Raw genomic sequence first — 20,000 nt, 5'->3', positions numbered from 1 at the left:
TTTTTTTCTTTTCTTTTTTTCTTTCTTTTTTTTCTTTTGTTTTTTCTTCTTCTTCTTTTTCTTCTGTTTTTATTTTCGCTTTTTTTGTTTCTCTTTTTCCTTTTCTCGAAGAATTTTTTTTTTTTTCTTCTTCTTCTTTACAACGTTACATATATGTATATATTCGTTTCTCCTTGTCGGATTATACAAATTTTATCGAGACAATGAAACGGACGTATCTTACGATGGTATATCTCGTAGCTTTCAATGTTGAATAAGATTTTTTTATTTGTCTCTCTCAATCTCTTTCTCTTTCTCTCTCTCTTTCTCTCTCTCTTATTTTTTCTTTTTTTCGCTTTTTCTTTTTTTTAAACATTATCTGAAAAATCACACATCACCACACTCCCATATGTTGTTTAATGTTATGAAGATGACACCAAAATAGATAACCCCATTCAAGTAAAATAAAATAAAATAAAATGAAAAAATAAAAAAAAAAAAAAATGAAGACAAAGAAGAAGAAACAAGATGAAGTGCACAAACAAACGTAGACACGCCACATACGAAGTTAAGAAAAGAAAATAAAAAACAAAAAAGAAAGAAGAAGAAAGGAAACCCTCCATGACATCCTAGATCATGCAAGAGGTGGGGAAAGGAGAGAGATAAAAATAAAAACGAAATAATAATAATAAAAAAAAAAAAAAAAAAAAAAAAAAAAAGAAAAAAAAATCAAAAGAAACGAAAGAGTGCAAGCGAAAGTTCTCTCCCCCTTCGTCCCCCCTCCCCGCTATATTAACCATAGGGCACCTATACAATGTTATTATTAACATTGAGGATATATTTTTAATAGGATTCAACCTACCAGGACAATTCTTGGTGATTATGCAATTATTTCCAAGCAATAATACGTCCTTAAGGTGCATACTACGCCTAGCTACGCCAAGTAATAGGTGTTCGCCTGCGTGCGCCCTTAATAACGCCACTTGGTCGTCTAGCGTCAGCTCGCTAAACGCTGGAATGTATTTGGCCCACTCGACGAGGATCAGCAATTGCTGCTTCATGCTATCGCACACGTCGTTTATGTTCGCTATTTGCTTCGTACTGAGATCGATGTCGTTGCTCGGACTGCCTAGCTGTTAAAATAGTCATTAAATCGTATAGTTCGTTCTCACAGTCTGCTATCTCTCTCTCTCTCTCTCTCTCTCTCTCTCTCTCTCTCTCTCTCTCTCTCTCTCTCTGTCTATCTATCTGTCTCTCTCTCTCTCTCTCTTTCTCTTTCTATATCTCTCTTTCTATCTCTCTCTCTCCCTTTTCCTGTCCACTTTATCGAAAGTACCTCTTCGTTCGACCCGACTCGAATCGAGCTTGGTATAATTGGCTCATACTAATGTGTATTTTTAACATGGCATTAAATTAGTAAACGAGGTAAATGACCGATACTTTTTTTCTCGTTCTTGTTTTTTTTTTTTTTTATTTTATTTTTTTTATTATTATTATTATTTTTGAAAATACGATGTATGACAAAGCGATAAATCGATCGATTAATACTTATTCTCGCATCCTACATATTTTATAAAATAAATAAATATATATATATATATATATATATATATGTATGTGTGTGTATGTATATATATATGTGTATACAGAGTGTCCAAAAAGAATGGAGCAAACTTATATTATGTATTACTGAGATCAATTGGATGGAAAAAGTTAATATAAACTTATGTCCGAAAATGTTTTATTGAAAAGATATATGCCTTTAAAAATATTTATGATTTATTCTGGCAGTTATAAGAAATCATCGAAAATTTCTTCCTTCATCCGTAAGAATGTAGGCTACCATTTGTTGAATTAGTGATTGCCAAACTCAAATATTCAAATATTTCCAACTGCATTGGAAATAATAGTAAATGCATTTTGAATACATTGCTAATGTTCATCTTCTATTTCTATCGTATTTTTATAAATCGACTCTTGTAAATAATAATAATTATTGAGAATTATAATACGTATGGGAAAGAAAGAAAAAAAATAAAAAAATAAAAATAAAATAAAAGAAAGAATTCAACGATCATTAAATACGACGAATGGAAATAAATCGTACATATTTTTAAAAGCATATTATATCTTTTCAATAATGTATTTTTGAATATAAATTTATAGAAACATTTTTATATCCAATTGATCTCAATAATACGCAGTATAAGCTTTGTCCCATGCTTTTTTGGATAATAAATATATTTATATTTATATAGGAGGAGGTTTTGTACATGTACAAATATCATCGATTTTAATAATAACTTTGTATACAATGTGTTATTTAAAAAAAAAAAAAAAAGAAAAAAGAAAAATTCCAAGTTATAAAGATTTTTCTATTTTGCGATGAGGAGATTGTTAGTATAGAAATTTTTATTAACAGAAAAGAAAAGATTAGAAAAAAAGAAATCGATTTAAGATATTAACGTTTTTTTCATACTTTTTACCAAGATAAGAAATCTAAAAATTCGAAAAACATACGAATCGTCGTTTTTTAATAACTCAATAAAGAAAAAGAAAAAGAAAAAGAAGCTGATTCAAGATGTTCGAATGAAGAGGAGAAACTTAAAATGTTAAAAAAAACTTTACGAATTTGCAATGTTGGCAACATTTTATGGAGAAAAGAACAAAAAAAAATATAAACAAACAAACAATAAAAAACCCAAGGCAATTCAAGACGTTCAAATTTTTCGTACATTAATTCACACACACACACATAAAAGAAAAGAATCGATGATCGACATATCGACATGATATTATGCACACTTTTGAGAAAGGAAAAAAAGGAAAAGAAGAACAATAACAATAACAGTATACATCGCAAAAAAAAAAAGAAAAAGAAGAGATTCGTTGAATAAAACAAAACGCAATATATAAATAACATATAAAACAATTTGAAAAACGATTAAATTATGAAAATTCGATTCGAATAGTCATCGGAACAATAATGGACGTCAGAGTTTTGTGGAAAGATGGAAATAAGTGGAACGGAAAGTTCAGTTGTAAGGAAAAAAAAGAGATATAAACAGACAAACAAAGACAAACAGACAAATAGACGGACAGACAGACAGACAGAGAGACAGAGAGAGAGAGAGGAGGTATCTTTCAACGAAGGGAAAAAAGGTGGTATAATTAAATGGCCTACAATTATGCACACCGTAGTCGTTTTCTCGGTGCGACGCATTAACGAGCACAAGTTCCGATTATAAATATTCAACTTGGCTGAGGTTAAGTTGTACTGACCTCTAAGGCTGCCCCAACTTGTCTACTGAGCATTTCAGCTTGCAGTAAAGAAACAACGGAGAGTCCGCTTGCATTGTTGGCTTGTTCCTCGTAACTGGGCCTTCTACAGCTTATTCGATCTCTCTCATTCTGCACGGCTGTTGTTATTGGAAACGATGAAAGAAGAATTAAGAAAAAAGAAATAAAAAAAAAAAAGAAAAAAAAAAAAAGGAACGAAAACAAAAAAATAAAGATATCGATTAATTAAAAAAGAAAATTTCGCAAACTGCTTTTTTTTTCTTTTTGTTTTTGTTTTTGTTATATTTTCTTTCAAACAATTTACCTTCCTTTTTCATGCCGGCCTTGAAGCACTTTCGAAGTCTGCAGTACCTGCATTGATTACGCTTGTCCTTGTCCACAACGCAATTCCTGCTGAATCTGTATCGTGTAGATAAACATAAGATAAGTCAGACGGAGAAACTAATCCTCCTCAACTCGTATCCCTTTACTTTTGATCGAAAAAAAAGAAAGAAAGAAAGAAAAAGAAAATAAACAGATATAAACGTTTTCCTTTTATTTTATTTTCTTTCTTTCTCTCTTTCATTTTTTCTTTTTTTTTTTTTTTGACTTATAACCTTATGACGTTAATCAGTAACCACTTATCAATTCAATATATATATATATATATATATATATATTGAATTATATATATATATAAGAGATGTTTACGACATTATTAGAAAGAATAAATACTATTCGTTAAATCAAACAAATGGATATTTAATCGGGACGAATCGATAAATTGATTATGATAAAAAAAAAATGCATATGTAATGTGACAATGTGAACGGATGATTTTTTAATTATTATGTTTTTATTTTTTCTTCATATGTTTTTTCTTTTCTCTTTCTTTCTTTCTTTTTTTTTTTTACTTTATCTAATACGAAAAAAAATAAATGAAGTTAAAAACCTGCAAGTATAGAGATGATTTTTCCTAACGGATCTTCTGAAGAAACCTTTGCAACCATCGCAAGAGGCAGCCCCATAATGTTTCCCCGTGGCTCGATCACCGCATATGGCACAGTGCTGAGACAGAACACCGGTCACGCCAGTGCCCGGAAGTCCCAGAACTGAGCCCCCTGCAGCACCGGCGCCCATGCCCAAATCGGTATCTAAAATGACAAAAAGAAAAATTAAATAATGATTAGAAAGATTTTGGTTTAGTATGATCTCGTACGTTGTATAAATATTCTTAAGAAAAAATTATAATTAACGTTGGCACACTCCCATTGACGGTATATACATTAAGAACATAAATCGTTTTGGCGTTACAAAAAAATATTTCAACGATTAAAATACTTACGGAAGAAAAAATTTACAAACCAATTATCAATTAATAATTATTAAATCTAATGATAATAAATTAATAATGTCTTTTGGAATGAAAAAGAAAAGGATATTTTTAAAAGGTGAAAAGTTTTAATTTATTGTCTTGTATGATTTTAATTCTTCTAAGAAACTATTAAATGTATAGATGGGAAAATATCTAATGGGAGTAGTTTCTTTTCGACCTTTTATTATTTATTGATAAACGTGATTCTACTATGATTTTTGACAAAGAAGTATTTTAATAATTTAATTTAATATATATATATATATATATTATTATTATTATTATTATTATTATTTATCCTTTTTTAAGAAAGAATTATATGATATAATATAATTTTAAATTACTCATATATATATAATGTATATTGTAAGTTATATATATATATATATATATATATATATATATATATATATATTATATATAAAGGATTATTAGAATAGCAGTTATATACCATATAATATAACTCGATTATATATAATAGTATAATTTATATTTAACAAATATTAATCTTGGTATATAATATGATTGAAAAATTTATTGCCATAAAATTAATTAATTTTATTATTATGCATACATACATACATACATACATACATATATATATATATATATATATATATATATATATGTATATATATACTATATGTGTATATCTAATTTCAAAATTATATGACGTATTATGGTATGAAAATTTATAAAAAAAAAAAAAAAAATAGAAATTGATCTATCAATTTTTCTATTTCTTTCGTCTATACGATATCACTTATGATTAAAATAAATTTCTAAAAGAAAAAAATCGATTAATCACAATATATCCATTTTAATTAAAATAACAAATTTCTCACTATTATCATAATCATCTTTTCATTATCTATTTAATTACAAATTATCTATTTACAAATATAATCTCATACAGTTCTAATACAAGAAGAAATGTTTCTATTAAAATATTCCACCATATATAAGACCGTAAATATTATGTTCTAATCATTAATTAATCGAACATCCAAAATCTCATTTCCATGAAACGAGTCTCTCTTATCGATCATAGACATGTAAATAGCGATATATTTCCTTTTATTTTACTTTTCTTTTTTTGTTTTTTTGTGATATCACATAAGACTAGATAACAAAGAGGCTATATAACTATATAAACTTCCATGAATGATTCCACACCATGATATTTTTTTTCTTTTTTTCTTTCCTTTATTTATTTCTCTTTAAATTTCTTTTTTATTATTTTATTTTATTTCATTATTTTTCCTCTTTTATTTCCGCTCCTACTTGTTCTTTTTTCTTTTGTTCAAAACCAAGAGACAGCGTTCTTGTTGCTGGCGCAGAAGTCGGAGGGTCGCGATAACGCTATCACTGAAGGCTTTTCTTTCCCTCTCTCTCTCTCTCTCCTCTCTCTTCCTCTCTCTCTCTCTTTCTTTCTTTCTCTCTCTCTCTCTCTCTTTCTCTCTTTTTCTTTCTCTCTCTCTCTCTCTTTCTCTTTCTCTTTCTCTCTCTGTCTCTCTCTTTAAAACTAATTACGCTTCTTCTCGACACGCACTGTTCACGATCAGTGGAGAATTTTGCAACGATAGTGGACGTTCTCTTTCATTGGATTTTTCCAGAAGCTCAAACATAGTCGGATTTTGTAATTGATGAATGTTTCGAAGGAATATTATTTAGTTCGAAAAATTTTGTTAAAAAATAATAACGAATGCAACGAGTTATTTTTCCTATGGCTAAAGGTAATATTAATTAATTATAATAAACGCATTTTTACGTTTCGTTTTACGATGTTCAAAGAAGAAAAAAAGAAAAAAAGAAAAAATAAGAGATATATATATATATATAGAGAGAGAGAGAGAGAGAAAGAGAAACTTAGAAAAAAAAAGAAGAAGAAGAAAAAAAAGAAATGTTTCACTCTCGTTTATTCCCTTTTAAGAGTTTTCCATATCATGCGTTTATCTTTTTATCTTTATACGCGAGGGGTCACACTTTGTAGCAACTTACGGGTGAAACAACTTTCTATTCGCTATAAGATTTATGATCTAAAAAATTAAAAGATTTCATTGCACTAACAAAGTTGCGAATAAGTTTAACGATCTCGTACATTTTCTTTTTTTTTTTTTTTTCTTATTGTTTTCATTCTTTCGTTTTTTGTTTTTTGTTTTTGTTTATTTATTTTCTTTTCTATTATTATTATTTTCTTCTTCTTTTTTTTCTTCCGCAAAGTTTCTCTATTATAATCCTATAAGCGCTTTCTCGTTTATATTTTTATCGTTTATATTAGAAATCTTGTCGATCTCGTTTTCTCTCTCAGTCAGGTGAAGTAACGAAGAGAAAAAGAAAAAAAAAATATGAGAGGCTCATTCGCAAACTCGAATTCGCAAGTTTTGAAGGGAGAAGGAAATTAAAAAAAGAAAAATTAAGAAAATGAACTAAAATAAAATGAAAAAAAAATAAGAAAAAAGAAAAATAAACAAAAAAATAAAAGTATGAAAATAAAGTAGGATAAAATACAATAGTATAAATAAATAGAAAAATAAAAGAAAAAAGATTCGATAATTATGTTAAATGCAGACCAGCTATTACTTATATGATACGTGCATACGTATATATATATATATATATATATATATATATATATATATGTCGCGCGTGCGCGCGTGTGTGTGTATGTATGTATGTATATATGTTTGTATGTATCTGCATATGTATACCGGATCTTAGACGTCGAAAGTAATCGTTCTTCTTCTTGATGATAGAAAACGACGAAGTCATTCGTAAATTTCACTTCGTACGAATTGACCATCAAATAACTATTCGTCATTATTATGTAATATCACTGTGATATACAGGTTATTATATAAGATCGACGTTAAGGCAAATCATGCCAACTAATTTTCATCTTCTTTTCTTTTTTCTCTCTTTTTTCTTGTTTTCTTTTTTTTTTCTTTTACCTCTTTCTCCTTTCTTATTCTTCTTCTTCTATTTTTCCCCTTTTTTCTTATTCTTTTTTTCTTTTTTTTTTTTTTTTTTTTTTTTTGTTAGGTATTATCGATAATGTAAAAGATCATCAAATTATTAATTGCTTATGAAAAAGGTTATGGGACATTGACTTTCTCAGTTTAGTATCGTTGTGTCATTAATATTATTCGTAATTTAGCCCATCATATTGCATTATGATAATATTATTAATTGTTGTATATATTTAATGATAATAATATTAATCGTTTCTTCATATTGTTTATAATTTATTTGAAAATAGTTCATTGTATTGGTTTGTTCTTTCTTCTTTTTTTTTTCTTCTTCCTTCTTTCTTCTTTTTTTGTTTTTTTTTTTTTTTTATTCTTTCTTTCTTTTTCCCCGCGACTCACGCATAAGCATATTATTAGGTAAATTAATTTTGTTGTCAATTGGCATATATTTAATTGTTCATACAATTAATTTCATTCAAAAATTGTATCATCAATTAGCTAATAACGAGCATTAACTTAAATTTATTATTATTCAATTACAAATAGCTCATCGCGTTATCTTTTTTTCCTTTCTTTTCTTTTTCCTTTTATTTCTTTTTTTCTTTTTTTTTTTCTTCTTTTTTTTCCCCTCTAATCAGACAATTATTTTTACGAGCTTACGTATTAATTTTTTTTTTTTTTGATCGATCATCATGAATGCTATTTTGTAATTTGATTGATAATTTATTTTTACAAAATATATCATAGCGTTATCCTTGTTTTTTTCTTTTTTTTATTTTTTTTACTTTTTTTCTTTCCTTGCGAAACGCATGAGCTCGTTAAGAGTTGGTTATATTTTTTACTGATTATCATGAATATTGTCCGCGTAATATCTTTTTAGATTATTTCAACAATAATAACCGATAATAATAATTAACTTGAGTTTATGATTTATTTAAAAAATAGCTTATTAAAAAAAAATTTTTCATTATATCGATCTTCTCTCTTTTGCTTGTTCCTTTTTTTTTCCTTCCTTTTTTATTTTTCTCTTAAATACATATACATAAGTATTTTCATTAATGAAATTTCACGATTCGATTTAGGCTCATGAATCAAAATGAATTATTTACATACTCGGTTTTAATATCTTTCGTTTTATACGATCACAATGTTGGATCTTTGGATCAAGTGGTACCTTCCAATATCATTCTTGTCGAATTGGATCACACGAATGTGACCGTCTGTATTATCTTACGGTATATACCATAAATAATATAGTTTACGCAAGAGAAAAAGAGATAGATAGATAGATAGATAGATAGATAGATAGATAGATAGATAGAAAGATACATGTATGGATAGATAAAAAGAGAAGAGATAATTTTCATGAATCATGAGTCGCGATGAAATGACTAAAAAAAAAAAAAAAGATAGTAAATTATAAGATAAGAATAAATCGTATGTGATATAAAACGACGAAAGAAAAAGAAAAGGGTAACAAAAAAGAAAAGAAAAGAAAAAGAAACGACGTTCGAACAAAAAAGCTCGACCGGAAAAAGAATTTAGAAGAATCTTAACGAAACAAATATTAATAAGACAAATTTGCCGTGTCCAATGGAACGTTAAAATAATAAATGACTTATTTGCAATATAGGTGAGGGGGGGGAGAGTGGAGGGGGCTATAGAAAAAATAGTAATAAGAAAAAACATGGACGATCAGGATCTGTCTCTCTCTCTCTCTCTCTCTCTCTCTCTCTCTCTCTCTCTCTCTCTCTCTGCCTATTTGTCGGTCTGTCTGTCTGTCTCTCTGTCTGTCTGTCTGTTTGTCTCTTTCTTGGCTAACGTTCCAGCGTTTGGATAGAAGTCGGTCGAGATATTGCCGGGATTTAGAAGTTCTGTATGATTCGTTAAAAAAGCACGAAGAGATTGTGCCAAGGCCGATTTCGAAGTAGATAATATTATCGAATATCGTCGTTGTTGTTGAGCAATCGAAATCAAAATTATTCTATTTGTATCATTTTTTGAATTGGGAAATCAACTCTACTTCACGATTCTCTTTTATAATCTTTTTTCTTTTCTTCTTTTTTTTGTTCTATTAATTTATTTATTCGCGTGAGTTTTCTCTCTCTCTCTCTCTCTCTCTCCCTCTCTCTCTCTCTCTCTTTTTTCTTTTTCTTTCTTTTTCTTTTGTTTTCTTTAGCCCTCCCAGCTCCTCACCCCCTAAAAGAAAAAGTAAATCATGACGTACGAGAGAAAGGAAAAGAAAGAAATAAATGGGGAGGAAAGAGAAATAAATAAATCCAATCGTAGAATCTTCATTAGAGATGTAATCCTCCAAGTGTGACGATAAATAATTAATGATGCGTGACGACAAGAAACATGGAGGAATAAAGAAAAAAAAAAAAAAAAGAAAAAAAAGGAAAAAAAGAAGTGGAAAAAATAAAGAAATGAATAAAAAAAAAAAAAAAAAAAAAAAAAAAGAAGTGGAAGAAATAAAGAAATGAATAAAAAAAAGAAGTGGAAGAAATAAAAAAATAAATAAATAAAAAAAAAAGAAAGAAAAAAAAATAGAAAAGAAAATAAGAAGAAATACTTCCATCACGCATTAAAAGAGAACCGGTAAGATGCATTAATAATGATATAAGTCGATCCTAGTCGTGGTATTAGCAGGCGGTCATTCCTTATCATTGCTCTGTTACGTTATTATCATAATATGCATTTTCTCAAGGCTCCAAAACAATTTGCATACTTCATCCTCGAACGAATAAACGAACGAGTTGCCTTTGAGAATATACAAATTTTGCTTATTTTTCTTTTTCTTTCATAATTCTTTATTTCTTTTCTTTTCTTTTCTTTTTCTTTTTTGCCATTGAAAATGAACGCAAAAAACAAATCAATGAATCCTTAACGAATCGGTACGTTTTTATTTTTTTAATTTCTTTTCTCCCTTTTCTTTTCTTCTAATTCTTTTTCCTTTTTTTCGTCAAATCGATTATGTTACCGTCTTCCTCAATGACGCCTATATTTTATTATGCAAATGGGTAGACGTTTGCACAATACTATTGTCGAAATAAGAATCCAAGACGTTTAGTAATTTTGACCAATAACAGTGACATACGAATATTTTAAAAATAAAACGGAAAAATACCGTATAGATAGTCAATGGTGGGGGGGGGGGGAAGTATATAGTAATGACATGTTATTCAACAATTTTATTGATAGAACAACCTTGATTCAGAACAAACGATGTTCAATTTACATTAAATTTACTGTATAAATTATTTGGCTTTAAATGTGATAAACAGGAAAGACGCGCTTTAAAGGGGAAGGGCAGGTTATATACATGTATATATATATATATATATATATATATATATATATATATATATATAACTCTCGAAAAATACGAACGAACAGTTATAGCCTTTAATTCTTTTCTTTCTTTTTTTTTTTTTCTTTCTTTTTCAACTATATACTTATATTCTCATAAAATCATTAAACCATTATTTATTAAAATCATTCAAGTACGAATAAATATTTTCATCAATGTTTATTATACGTAATATATAATATTACTTTTATTGTCGAATTTTCAAATATTAAAAAGTGTAATATGTATGAATAAAAAATGAACAATAACTTTAGTGTTCGTTCCGGACAATTTTGTTTAAATAAACATTAACAATTTATATATGTATATATATATATATATATATATATAATATAATAATAACTATAACTATGTTAAAATTTTGATAATATTGACTAATAAGAATTTGAATTGCTCAATAAAATTAACAAAACGATATTTCTGTTAATTAATCATTAATCGATTACGTTTGATGATAAGTTTTATTAAATTTTTTTTCAATCATATAGTTTAAAATTCATGATAAAATTTCAATTCTAATTTTAATTTTAATTTCAAATTTGATTTTAATTTACATTGTAAGTTTACTTTTTAATTTATTTTTAACACACATATATACACACATATATATACACACATACACACACACACACACACACACACACACACACACACATATATATATATATATATATAAAATTAAAAATATTATGGATAGTAATTGATATTAATTCAGATCAATTGTTAAATAATCAGAATATGGAGGAATCATGTAAATAACTAGAGGAACAAATTAGAACAACGATTGTAAATGGTCTACTTTTAATTTTGGTACAATAATTAAGGAAAAATAAAAGAATTTTCGTTTGTAACGTGACAAGATTACAAAAGAATAAAAGAAAAGAAAAAGAAAAAATGAAAATGAAAAGAAACGATCATACAGCTGATCGATCGATGGATAATATTAATTACATTTCGTTTTCGTATAATAAATTTTGACTTTATCAATTCGATAAGTTCGGATGACACGAACGAATCTAATAAATATTTTCGAAACAGTTGTAAATAGTAGGACAGTATGTGTGTGTGTGTGTGTATGTGTGTGTGTATATATTATTAGAAATCGCTGTTATTTAATGCGAGGGAAAATATGTGAGAAAACCTTGAAGAACTTAATTAGATCGAATCGATATACGATTATGCTCCATTTTCCTCTTTGCAAATATCAATTATATTTTCCTATGCACTTTTATCTTAAACGATATTGCGAAATACAAGGAAAAGTTTGAAAACCGTGAGAATATATATATATATATATATATATATATATATGTATGTATCCTTTCTCTGTGCTCTTGATTAATATCGATTTAATTCTTTCACAATGTCGTGTTGCTTTTATCATTTTATTTTTCTTTCTTTCTTTTTTTTTTTTGTTCTTCTATTTTATTTTTTTTCTTATTTTTTTATTTCTCCATTTTTTTTTACTACATCCTTTTTTTCTTTATTTTTTTTTTTGTTATTCATTGACACAAACATATCAGTATTTATCGTTATTGATATATTATTGACATATCGAATCAGGTGTTACATTTACATTAAAGAAGTAAAAAAAAAAACAGAAAAAAAAAAAACAAGTATTATCAAATTTATGTAACAACTCGTTTTTCAATTATTTATAACCAATTAATCTGATTATATGACATTTGTAAGCAATCACAGCTGTTTCTTGATACTTGCTAAATCAATCAACTTAAGATCGTTTCGTTGGAAAAATAAATGAAGGAAAGAAAGTTTATTAAATCCTCGATTTAATTATAATTTTCAATCTAAGAAGATATTTAATTTGATTTGATTTGATTTGATTTCTTAATGTTTTCTTTTCTATTCTTTCTCCTTTTTCTTTTTTTTTTTCTTTTTCTTTTTCTTCTTGTTGGTTTTCTTTTGTCTGTTTATTATTCTTTTTTGTAATCCAGGATCTGATTTCTAAGTCGACTTTTTTTTTTTTTAATAGAAAACAAAGCGAAAGTTTTTCGATAATTATACTTTATTTTCTCCATTCCTTTTATTTTATTTTTTCTTTTTTTTTTTTTTTTTTTTTTTTTTTTTTATTACGAATCTTCCTTGAAAAAATTCTCATGACAATAATTGAACATGCGATTCCGATTTGAGATTTTTAATTTGATTTCTAAAAAAAAAAAAAGAAAAAAAGAAAAGAAAAGAAAAGAAAGGACAAAGTGACAACTATACAAGAAACTGCACTCTATTCTATTAATTTATTTCTCGTTGCGAGTTACTTTTGAAAGGTAATTTTTATGAAAATAATTGAATGTGCAATTCGTTTGATTTTTTTTATTTCTAATTCGATTTGCAATACAATTGGTAAACAATGCGAAGATTCTTAAAAAAAAAAATATATATATATATACTTTACTTTTTTAATTTTCTTTCTTTCCCTTTTTTTTCTTTTTCCTTTTGTTTCGTTTTTTCTTTCTTTCTTTTTTATTACGAATAATCCTCGAAAGGCAATTCTCATAACAACAATCGAACATGCGATTCTCTTTGATTTGATTTCTAATTTGATTACTGACGATAAAGAACTAAAACAAAAATAAAAACAAAACAAAAAAAAGAAAAAAAGAACATTAACCAACGATTTCAATTTCATTCTTCTCAAATCTTTTTCATTAGGAATTATATCATTTTCGAAAGATGATACTCATGTACAATGATTTAACGTGGAATAATTTTTCGATTATCATGCACGTGCTCAAAGTATAACAAAATGAGTGAGAGCAGAAAGGACATGGGCGATTTCGAAATTAACATTTGTGTTGCAATCAAACATTTTATCGTATTATTAAATAGATTGTTACGTTTTACTCGTTGCATGGAGAGAAAAAAGAGAGTGAGAGAGAAAGAAAAACAGAGAAAGAAAAAGAAAGAGAGAGAGAGAGAGAGAAGGAAGAAAGAGAAAAAACTCAAGTGCCATGGCATCGTTACGTATGCGTTTATGCCTAAGGTGGCAATTACTATGTGGAAGTGTCATTCAAATGGATAATAAAAAAAAAACAAAAAAAGAAAAAAAAAGGAACGAATAAAAAAAAATAAAGGGAAAAAAGAATTAGAAGAAAAGAGAGTAGATTCAATTTTTAATTTTCTTTTTCCTTTTTTTGTTTCTCAAAAAAAAAAAAAAAAAAAAAAAAAGAACCGTCAAGCATTTCCACGTGCCACTTCGATGTGTTCTCATTTGAGAGCTTTCTTTCTTTCTTTTTTTTTCTTTTTCTTTTTTTTCTTTTTTCGTCGGAAACTCATTTGAAAATCAAATCAAATTTAATAATACCTCTCATACATTTTATCGCACGTCACACTAAAGATTTCTTTAATTCAAAGTTGCCTTTGAAGAAAGACATTCGTTTGGTTCTTTTAAATATACATTAAAAGTGTTATACCATTACCGTGAAATAATGATATCATCGAAGGCTTCTTTTAACGTTATCCTAACGTCTCTTTTAAGATCTATCGAGTTAATCGGAATTCTCGAATCATTTTCAATTGAAAATAGATTCTCGGAAAGGAAAGATATGAAAAGGAGAAAAAAAAAATTAAAAGACATCTCACAGATCACGTGACGCGTTGCTATTGGAACGACGGAAAGGAAAGTCAAAAAAAAAAAAAAAAAAAAGGGGGAAAAAGAAAAAGAATTGACAACAGATCGAACGCGAAAGTGAAAATTTAAAAAAAAAAAAAAGAACAAAGAAATAAAAGATGGTTTATAGAAAATGAAGAAAAAATTAAAGAAAAAAAAAAAAAAAAAAAGAAGAAATAAATACAAAAGAAAGAGAGAAAATGAAGATAAAAAAAGTTTTTCAGCGTTCATCGTCATTTCTTTTTCTCGATGCGTTCGACGACCTTGGCAATAAAAGAGAAATAATTATCTATCCGACGAACGACTGGATCCGCAAACAAAATCGCATTTTGGACTTTGTAACGACAACAAAGATGCCGGCATAATATGAATGCACACGAGTAAACTAGGGAACACGCTTTCGACTCATCGCACACCAATAAATATAATCGACGTTATCATTTAACGCGAGACGTCCAATCTCTTCCTCGTAGACGCCACGCGGAACCTACCGCAATACCAAAGTCTAATAAACAAGTGTTTTGCTTCAACATACTTTCAATTATTACCGATACCGGTAAAAACACAAGTATATTATATTTTAATCATTTTTTTTTCTTCGTTTATTTATATATTTATAACTCAGAAGAATTTACATATATATTTATATATATATATATTGGGTTGGCAACTAAGTGATTGCCGGATTTCAGATAAGAAGGAAACGACAAAATCCGCAATCATTTAGTTGTCAATCCAATATATATATATATATATATTAGTTGAACCGGAAAGTAATGTCGTTTCTGCGCATGTCGACATTTGATTGTGATTAAAAATAAAAACTTGTTAAAAATTTATTCGTTTGAATTTAATTTAAGAAAGCGACATTACTTTTTGATCCTCCTAATATTATTATTATTCTAATAATAATAAAAATGTATCCTTATAATGAATGATTAATATATATTTAATTCTTAAATTCGTCTTATTGCGAATTTATATCATAATAATAAATTTAATTAAATTTGTGATATATATGCGCAGGACATTCATGTATATAAATCTAATTTAATTTTCTTTAATTTATTAAATTTCGTAAAAAAGCAAATAGTTATATATATATATAAATGATATTCTATTATTTCTGTTTTAATATTGACTCAATATACGGTATAATTTCTTTTTTTTTTTATCTTTTCTTATTTTTTCTTTTCTCTCTATTATAAAAGTTCCAACAAAAATTAAAATCATACATTAAAGAATTGAAAATCTAATAGAAACATTAATTTTCTATTAAATTATAGAAAAATTATATATACATATATATATATATATATATATGTATAATTTTATGTATATATATAATTTTTTATTTATTAGATATTATATATAATATATTTTATTTAATATATATTATATATATATAATATATAAATTTTTCAGTTTTAATATTTCCTTGATATCAAGTATAACTTTTTTCCTTCTTTTTTCTTCTTTTCTATACTTTTCGTAAAAAAGAAATTTCAACAAAAATAAAGAATAAAAAATTAAAATCAAACAGTTGAAAATCTATTAAAAGGATTCGATAGGGAACGATTTTCATCGAATTAGTTTTATCAGAATTAATTAATTTGTTTCTACAAATGTCTCTCTATAATCCGTATATATCGAGGGAATTTTACGAATTGCTATACATACATATAAATACATATAAACATCTAATTGTTGCAAAAATTTTACATATGTATATAACTTGTAAATATACATGACCATATATACGTACATACATACATGCATGCATATGTATATATATATATATATATTATATAAATATTTTCTTTTTCACAAAATTTAATAAAATAAAAAAAATTAAATTTTATATATATATATATATATATACATATATGTATGTATGTATTGATAAGAATCAAAGGCGACATTTCGAAGAAGACGTTGGCGCCTTATGAATCTACATCGATTACGTCACGAGCCTGCGGTTTTGCTCGTCATCGCACGTCAGCATGATCGGGATTCAAAGAGAAAGACAGAAATAGTGCGGTGAGATATTAGCGGTGGTGGTGGTGATGGTGCTGGTAGTGGTGGTGGTAGAGAAGGTTGGTGGGGAAGTGAAGGGAGGGGATCGAAGGGAGGGGACGTCACATTCGGTTATGTTGCAGCGGTATTAAATGGCAAAGATAAGAGATGGAAAAAAAGAAACACGAAATGTATGTCGCAACGTTATTTTCATTTAATTAAATAATTATTTTATTATGCCCATTTTCAATTTAATCAAATAATCATGTTCCTTTGTTATTTCTTTTTAATCAATTAATTAATCGATTAATTAATTATTATAAAACATAAAGCGTCGAATAATTTGTTACTTCTTTTGCAAAATTAATTACTATTCGTAGTTTCCATTTAACGAATAAGAAAAGAAACAATTTTTAAAGAGTACGATGTTACATTTCAATATCTTAGAGTAAAATATTCGAAGGTTTCTTTTTTTCTTTTTATTTTATTTTTTTTTTTTTTTTTTTTTTTTTTTTTTTTTTTAACTATAACAGTTAAAAGTTAAATTCCTCGCAAGCAAAATGATGAATATTCTTTTTTTTTTTTTTTTTTTTTTTTTTTTTATGGAAATAAAGTTCGCGACAGGAAGGAAAAAATGACGATAAACAAATATATGTGTGTATGTATATATATATATATATATATATATTGTACATGTGTGTAGAAAGTTTAACTTAGTCGATAACAGGACAGTGTTGGAAATGACCTAAAAATAAATATTCCTAAGCGATAGACCGCGATGTAGGTAATTAATACAAACTGATCACTTTACATTTGCAAAATGTTCGTATATAGGGAAAAAAAGGAATATGTAATAGAATTCGTATTCGTTCTTATTTTAATTTTCTTTATTTATGTGGAGAACTTGAATCTAAACGTTTGTTGCAAATATCCTTGACTTTTTATTTAATTATTTAAATAAACTGATTTTTCTTATGCCTTGAATCAGTCTTAATATCGATCTAATATTCATCTAATTTATCTATTCGTATTATATAACTTTTTTTTTCTCTCTCTAGATGAAAAATACGAGATATAATTGTCATTTTCATTTTCATACTTATAAATTATAATTTTCTTTAATTCTCTCTCTCTCTCTCTCTCTCTCTCTCTCTCTCTCTCTCTCTCTTCTTTCTCTTTGTTTTTTAATGTCAATAAAAATAATTTAAAAAGAAAGAGAAAAAAATTTTTTAAATATTTCGAACAAAATTTGCAAAATTTCAATATTAACATTAATTACGTGTGAAATATGAAATTTAATCGAATAAAAAAAAGAAAATAATGTTGTTTACGTATATCAAATTTCTATCTATTTTCTTATCTATTTTCTTATCTATTTTCTTTTGAAATTTTCTATATCGTCAATATATTAGAAGAAACGTGGACAAGAGCCATTAGAAAATTTATTATATTGTCAATCGATTCGTCTGATAATATTAAAATTTATTTACTGTCGTACGAATTAGATTTATATTATTCTAAAGATTTCTTTTTTCTTCCTTTTTTTCCATAATTAAGTCGTTGAATAATATATACTTTAATATTTGTCATTAGAAAAGTAATAATTTATTTGAATTGTATTTTCTCTCTTTTTTTTTTTTTCTATTTGTTTATCCGCATTCTCAATTATTAATATTTATATGTTTTTTGTTTATATTCTTAAATGAATCTATATTCTTAACTTTTGCCTTTTTTGTCAAATTTTTTTTCTCTTTTTTTTTCCTTTTTTTTTTTTCTTTTTTTTTTTCTTCATTTCCAGGGAAAAAAAAACACTAACGTTTGTAATGTTTTAAAATTCTTTATACAAAAACACTTGGTTATTTTGAAAATGAAGGTGAAACAAAATTATATGCCTCACATTTTATTTTTGTGATAGTTTCGTCGACACGTGCCAAACGTATAATGTTCCGATATGTTAGATATATAATAGTATTTCTCTCTTGATTACACAAATATGAATTGCGCAAAAGTAAACGTCAGAGATAATCACTTTTATCTAACCTCTTAGTAAACGAATTTTCTAATTTACTTCAAATATTTATTGAAATGATTCTTTATTATTACTACTACTACTACTACTACTACTAATAATAATAATAATAATAATAATAATAATAATAATAATAATAATAATAAAAATAATAATAATAAAAATAATAATAATAATTATTAATTATTATGATCCTTTATCAATATTATTAGTATAATGAATATAAATGATATTATAATTATTTCAATAATATATTTATCTATATTAATAATTATTATGTTATTATTAATAATAGTAATAAAATATATAGTAAGAGATAGAGAATGAGAGAGATGTATAGATTGATTATGTTACTTTATCTTCTGACAAAAAATTACTGTTATGAGATTACATTTATTTACATAATATCTGGATAAAATACATGGACAATCATTGAACTTTCAAATATATTTGATTTCTTTTTCCTGTTATTATTTACGTTCGGAGTAAAAAAAAAAAAAAGAAAAAAAAAAAAGAAAAAAAAAAAGAAAAAAAATAATAAAAAAAGAAAGAAAGAAAAGGAAAAAAAAAAGATAAAAACATCCATCGATCGTTCATTTATCATTGTCAAAAGATTATGATAACAATTCAAATCATACGTATATATTACCAAATGTGAAAATTAAAAATATGTAATGATAAATTATCATTTAAATTCATTTCATTGAAGATAATTAACAACTTCAATTAAATCAAACTAATCATTTTCGTTTTAATCTCAATAAATTAATTTTTTTTTTAACCAAGAAGATGAAAAGAAAATCAAATCATACTTTTTCTTTTTATATTCTAGTCACACTTCTCGTGAAACGATTAGAATATTTATAAAAAACTTTGAATAAGTTCATACACATGTATCGAGCCTCGTGTGTCGCGTTGCGGATTTTAATTTCTCTTGGTCGATTGCGTTACATCGATTCATTCGTCATCATATTCTTCCGTTTCTTATCGCGCAAACGTCATTCGCAAAGTAAATCGTAACATCATGTCCTGCATTTATATACATATCTATGCGTTTGATTTTATTTTTTTTTCTCTTTCTTTTTGTTTTTTCTTCTTTCCTCTTCTTCTTCTTCTTCTTCTTCTTTATATAAACGAGAACAAAGCACGATAATTTATTTTCTTTCTCTTTGTCACAAAGGACAAGCCAGAGCGTTTATGGCGAATCTTTTATTTTCTCTGATTGATCGGAAAATTTTGATGTACATTTATTCAATAGTCGCGAGTCAAACGTGTTGAACTAAAACGTGTGCTCAAAAGAAAAAAGAAAAAAAAATAATATATATATATGTATGTATATATGTATATTAATAAAT

At 26.2% G+C, this 20,000-nt stretch overlaps 1 protein-coding gene across 7 annotated transcripts in view; it reads right to left on the bottom strand.

Moving 5' to 3' along the window:
* Positions 1-20,000, bottom strand: part of LOC124430469 (hepatocyte nuclear factor 4-gamma) — a 53,405-nt gene that overhangs the window by 3,391 nt on the left and 30,014 nt on the right. For 6 of the 7 annotated variants that reach the window (XM_046977063.1, XM_046977069.1, XM_046977064.1 and 3 more), the window contains 4 exons: positions 4,211-4,412; positions 3,584-3,678; positions 3,262-3,398; positions 842-1,112 (listed from right to left, as the gene is read on the bottom strand). In XM_046977063.1, coding sequence (XP_046833019.1) covers positions 842-1,112; positions 3,262-3,398; positions 3,584-3,678; positions 4,211-4,412 — 705 coding nt within the window. Of the gene's footprint in view, positions 1-841; positions 1,113-3,261; positions 3,399-3,583; positions 3,679-4,210; positions 4,413-7,344; positions 7,634-20,000 lie in introns of those variants that run through there. The other variant, XM_046977065.1, reaches the window with a different exon arrangement.

The sequence above is a fragment of the Vespa crabro genome, chromosome 18 (genome assembly GCF_910589235.1).
Source record: "Vespa crabro chromosome 18, iyVesCrab1.2, whole genome shotgun sequence".
Taxonomy (NCBI): Eukaryota; Metazoa; Arthropoda; class Insecta; order Hymenoptera; family Vespidae; genus Vespa; species Vespa crabro.
Note: the sequence above shows the minus strand (reverse complement) of the source record. Positions and strands in the feature narration are given on the sequence as shown.